This window comes from Mastomys coucha, unplaced genomic scaffold, assembly GCF_008632895.1.
Source record: "Mastomys coucha isolate ucsf_1 unplaced genomic scaffold, UCSF_Mcou_1 pScaffold9, whole genome shotgun sequence".
In the NCBI taxonomy this organism is placed as follows: domain Eukaryota; kingdom Metazoa; phylum Chordata; class Mammalia; order Rodentia; family Muridae; genus Mastomys; species Mastomys coucha.
The window spans coordinates 13604734-13610633 of NW_022196915.1; the positions used below are offsets into that span (position 1 = coordinate 13604734).

The 5900-nt window shown below is 45.5% G+C and overlaps 1 protein-coding gene across 3 annotated transcripts in view; it reads left to right on the forward strand.

Annotated features, from left to right (window-relative positions):
• Nucleotides 1–5900, forward strand: part of Arhgef3 (Rho guanine nucleotide exchange factor 3) — a 301945-nt gene that overhangs the window by 35246 nt on the left and 260799 nt on the right. For all 3 annotated transcript variants that reach the window (XM_031362585.1, XM_031362587.1, XM_031362586.1), the window contains one exon: nucleotides 4733–4826. In XM_031362585.1, coding sequence (XP_031218445.1) covers nucleotides 4783–4826 — 44 coding nt within the window. In that variant the 5' untranslated portion in view covers nucleotides 4733–4782. The remainder of the gene's footprint in view (nucleotides 1–4732; nucleotides 4827–5900) is intronic.

Sequence of the window (5900 nt, forward strand, 5' to 3'; positions counted from 1 at the left end):
AAAAAAAAAAAAAAAAAAAAAAAAAAAACAGATGCAAAGTACACAGAAAAGACAGAGATACCTAAGTTTGCCAGAAGTCCCCAACCCCATCCTGCACTCTCTTCCAGGCATTGTCTATTCCTCCAACCACTGACCCCATGGCTAAGAGGTTGGGACAGTTGGAACCGACTCTGCCTCTCTGAAAACAAGCTGTACAGATGTCCTCAGCTTGAGTTGTCGCACATCATCACTTTCCTCTTGATGAACCTCTGTGCAGTGTCCGGGTTGAGCCTTTTGGTACCTTACACAAGACCCTTTAAAACAGTGGTTCTTAACCTGGGAGTCATGGCCCATTTGGGGGTCGAATGACCCTTTCTCAGAAGTCTCCTAAGACCATCTGCATATCAGACATTTACATTTCGATTCATAACAGCAAAATTACCATTATGAAGTAGCAAGGAAAATAATTTTATGTTTACAGTTCCATAGCATGAGGAACTGTTTTAAAGGGTTGCAGCACTGGGCAGCGGTGGTGCACGCCTTTAATCCCAGCACTTGGGAGGCAGAGGCAAGTGGATTTCTGAGTTCGAGGCCAGCCTGGTCTACAGAGTGAGTTCCAGGACAGCCAGGGCTACACAGAGAAAAGATATGCCCTTGATTTAGAAGGATGAGAATCTCATCACTTGTAATAATACTTGAGAGTAGGTGACCTTAGGTGGCAAGAGGGACTCTGTATATGTTAGGTTAAGGATCTTCCCATAGAGCAAATTGTCCTGAATTAATTATTTTAGAGGGACCAGTATCATCCCAGTGACAGAGGGAAGTCATGGGGAGGCAGAGATACTTTGAGCTGAGGGAGGATCGAAAGGTCTGAAGATGCCACATTGTTGTCTTTGAAGATGAAGGAAGAGATCAACTGAGGGGTCCATCCAGGTCAGCCTCTGGAAGCCAGAAAATGCAAGAGAAAGAAAGATCTCTAGTGCTTCCAGAAGGAGTGCAGCCCTGTTAGAGGACACATTTTGTGATGGTTTGTATGTGCTTGGCCCAGGGGGTGGCACTATCAGGAGGTGTGGCCTTGTTGGAGTAGGTGTGTCACAGTGGGCCTGGGCTATAATACCCTAGTCCTAGCTGCCTGGAAGCAGCTTTCAGAAGAAGATGTAGAACTCTCAGCTCTGCCTGCACCATGTCTGCCTGGATGTTTCCATGCTCCCACCTTGATGATAATGGACTGAACCTCTGAACTTGTAAGCCAGCCCCAATTAAATGTTGTCCTTTATAAATCTTGGTCATGGTGTCTGTTCACAGCAGTCAAACCTTAACTAAGACATATTTGCTACTTAGTCTGTGAAACAACAGCAATGGGAAAATACTGTTTGGAAAAGTGCTACTGAGAACATTCCAGAACACATCTTGTATGGAGTGTTTATGGTGACTTGATGTTGCCATAGTATCCCAAGATGCTCCAAGAGCAGCAATCTGAGTTCTGGTTGCTTTACATTCTCCCCAGCGTCTGTGCCTTCTGGGAGTAGACATTTTTAAGGGACAAAATAACAGGACCTCATGCCCAGTGGACACAGTGGACATAGGACACAGTGGACATACGATATAGGTACAGGACGCCCGTGCTTAGGAAATGCCAGTAAGTACCGATTGCAGGCAGCTGAGGAGAGGAATGAGGGTGTGGTCATACTAAATTCCTCTTCCAGAGAAGTAAGTGCGATGGCTGATTGCTGATGCGCTTGAGATTGACACAGAACTTTCCATCTGAAGAGTTAGAACAGCACATCGTTGTCTGGCTCTCTCTGTTCAAGGTGACTGGTGAGGAAAAGCCCAGGTTGTGTAGTCTGCTGCTCAGTATGAGAACTGCCATCACCTGAGAGCAGGTCTCTGCCTCCTGGAGCTCTGCATATATCTCTGTAATGTCTGTGATCCTGGGGGCTGTGGGTGCCTGTGAGGACCAAGCTTACGGCCCTTAGGCAATGATAGCTGTGCTCATTACCAACAGTGACGTGAAGTGAGGTGTGAAATAAGTTCCTTTTACAGGAATTGGTAATTCTGGGCTCAGTGTCCATTTGTTCATTCATCCATTCACTCATGATCAAGCTATACGCTCTCTCTATATAATATGTAGTATATAATACAGCGGCAAGGATTGCAGACTCCTAAGGTCGTGTGCCTGCCCATTATTTGTAATTTAGTATCTGTGGTCTGGGTAACCATTTCTAGGTCTTCTTTATGAACTTTTTTTTAATTTTGGGGGGTGGAGGATAGGAGTGTTCGTCTCAGGGGCACTAAATACACCCCCTGCCATTTCCAGGCACCCCCTTTACACCCCCAGTTTCCTGATTCCTAGGGTGAGGCAGGAGCAGTGCCTTCCTACTTATGTCTGGTGTGAGAATTCCTTGGCGTCCTCCATGTCAGAACCTGGTCCGTGACACCCCTCAGTGCTGAGGTAGAAATTGTTGCACTGCCCTCAGGTACAAGCTGATGGCTTCCAAATGGCTCAGTGGTGTGTTAACTGTAATAAGAACACTTGGGGATTGAAAACTGGAGGTCTAGAAATTCATAGTTCTACGAGCTTCATAGTAAGTTGGAAGCCAGCTTAGTTTATGAGAGACTCTCTCTCAAAATAAAAAGCAACAGAACACTTTTTATCCTGGGTTAAGCTAGTCACTCCTCCCAGGTGCCCTCTCACAGTTTAGTAGGGGTGGAGATTGTTGGACTCTGATTGAAGATGAGGGAGAGGGTCCTGTGCTTCATGCAGAAGGGGTTGATATTGAGCAATTTTGGCTTCCAAACTGGAGGGAGGTGTGCTGAGACACAGAGTGACCCAGCTGTGAGCAGTTGATATTTCTCTCCTGCTTTGCAACTGCATTGCCAAGGCACCCCCAGAACTCTGTATTCAAGCCCCACTTCTTTTCTCTCTCCTTTTCTAGGATCAGTGGTCAGTCAGTTGGTCATTTAAGCTCTCCTTACTCCTGCCCCACCCCCCAGAATGCACAAGCTGTAGCTGATGAAGTTAGCTCTGATGGAAGCCAGATCAGTGGCCTGAGACAGGGATCCAGATGCTAAAAATATCTCGTGGCCTGATCTTTACAAGTTAAATGAAAGACCAGCATGGGAGGCAGGGGCTGGGGAATCTCTCTAACACTGGGTCTGTCTGTCAGGGGGCAGGTATCCTAGGAATCTGGTCCTTCTCACCTGGATCAGAGTCAATCAGATGGTGTTTAACCTGGGAGCAGGTCAGAGCCACATGGAACAGATGGGCGATGATAAGCCAGCGCACTTCCAAGCAGGCCTTTGAGGCTCAGTGGTCTAGATGGTTGTAGCACCAGACTAGCTGATTGTGGGTGACCAACATTACCCTTGATCCCTGTCTAGGAGGCACTGGGTTAGAAGAAAACATGCTATCCCTAAGAACAACCTTCTAGAGTGGAAGCTGACTGCATTTTCTAGTGTAACACCCAATGAATGAAGTAGCTGGTTTCTGTTTAGAGGCATGCCTATGAAGAGAATCTTCCTTGTGATGTTAACCTCAGTCTTCTTGGTGAGGGATGCGGGAGCTGCGGCTGAGGAGTATGGCTCCTGTTCCCTCTGGGGCAGGTGCTCCCAAAGTGAAGAGGAGGAAGGAGAGTCTCTCTAGTTCCTCCTTGTCTCTTCCTCTGTCTCCCACTAGCCTCTGTTACTCCTGAGTACTTCAACTTGGATCTTTGATGTAGCCATCATGAGCAATGAGGGGCCTGTGCCATTCCAAGGAGTCATTTTGTGACATTTTAGATGTCATCTGTGCTCCTTGTCCTGTACCAGGTGACCTGCTCAATTGTTTCTGCAAGGATGCCAGGAAAGTAGTGCCCGGGAACTCAGATACATTATTATTCCTTTCGGAAACCAGGATGTTTTATTTTTTTTCAGATTGTGTAATATCTGCATATCTGTAATGAGATTTCTTGGAGAGGGGGCACAACTCTAAACACAGGATTTATCTTTCATATATACCTTATGCACATAGCCCAAAGTTACCCTTTTTTTTTAAAAAATATTTATTTGTTTATTTTATGTATATGAGTACATTGTAGTTGTGAGCCTTCATGTAGTTGTTAGGACCTCTGCTTGCTCTGGCTGCCACCCCCTCACTCTGGTCAACTTGGCTCGCTCAGTCCCTGCTCACTCAGGCCCAAAGATTTATTTATTATTATACATAAGTACACTGTAGCTGTCTTCAGGCGCACCAGAAGAGGGAGTCAGATCTCATTACAGATGGTTGTGAGCCACCATGTGGTTGCTGGGATTTGAACTCAGGACCTTCGGAAGAGCAGTCGGTGCTCTTACCCGCTGAGCCATCTCACCAGCCCCCAAAGTTACCCTTATGCAATATTTTAAACATGAATTTCATGGCTAATACAATGTTTTCTGATCTAGAGTGTTTTATTTGGGATCTTGCTAATGCTCTGAAAGTTTTAGGTTTTGGAGCATTTTAGAGTTTGGATTTTTTTGATTTAGAGATGTTTGAGATTGTGGAAGAAGGGATAGATTTGAAAGGATCCTAGGCAGCATTTGGTATCGTCTAATGTGGCCCACTTGGTGTGTTTATGACTGAAATGCACCAGTTTTGTGTGTGTAAATGATGGTCATTTGACTTATTTAAGTCCTGATTTAAGTTGGTGTAGAGGAACAGGTTTCCCTGTGACATTTTCCTTCGTATGTGTCATTGTGCTTTATTCTAACCCATTCCCTTGGTGCCTTTGTTTTTTAGGAAAGAAGATCTGGGCCTGGCACGCTGAGTCTACAGAGCATTTCACAGTAATGAATCAGTGCATTTACAGAGGAATGGAAGAGCACAAGGAAAGGTAACAGTTAAGGAAAAGAGTGTCCACAGCGGTTCCATACAGTGTCTCGCCCTCCTTGCCTGTTTGTGTGGGTAGAGAGAGACCCAGAAGAACCTGGAGGTTGCAAGGGTCTAGGTGAGGAGCTTGGTGCTAGAGTGTTTTTCCAGAATGCATCAGGCTCTGGTCTTGACCCTCTGCCTGCCAAACATGCATCTCCTTTCACACCTCCAGTTTGTTCCACCAGAGGAGAGAAACCGTTGTTAATTTTGAAGGAATTTTTGTCAGCCCCAGAAGAGCTGGGATCAATGGGAACAATGTGGTGTAAAATGTGTCTTGGTGCAAAACTGTGGGTGTTCATCCCGAGACATGTTCCCACCTGCTCAGAACATCATGTTTGTGAGTGGTCATTCTCCCAGGAGCAAGCAGGGAGGGGCACTGAGCGCTTTTGAGCCATTTCTCTCTCTCTCTCTTTCTTTCTAAAAGAATAACTTTTTAATTTTAGAAATTAAAAAATAATTTTAATTCTCAGTCCTGAACCCATTCCTGTTCTTTCCTATGGTCAATGTAGTCCATGTTTATCCTTTATATAATATCTACATTTCCTTCCAGAACTTTTTTCTGGGTATCTAGATATAAAGAAGGAGGGTCATTCTTTCATTTTTTCTCCTTTGTTGTTGTTGTTGTTGTTGTTGTGTGTATGTGTATGTGTCTCACACATGGATATAGAAGCCAGAGGTTGAAGTTGGGTGTCTTCCTTATCTCTCTACCTTACCTATTGAGGCAAGGTCTCTCCTTTGATCCCAGAGCTTGTAATCCACCCAGTTTCAGTAGCCAGTTTGCACCAGGGAATCTTGTTTCTGCCTCCCCCGTATAGAGGTTGTATAGGTGAGCTGCCATGCCTACTTGGTGTATGTGTGGGTTCTGGGGATCCAAACTCAGGTCCTCACATTTGGGTAGCAAACTGTTTTACCCGCCCGTGGATCCATCTTCCCAGCCCTCCATTTCTTCTTTTTAAAATGCAGGTTGTGCTGGGTGGTGGTGGCACACGCCTTTAATCCCAACACTTGGGAGGCAGAGGCAGGCAGATTTCTGAGT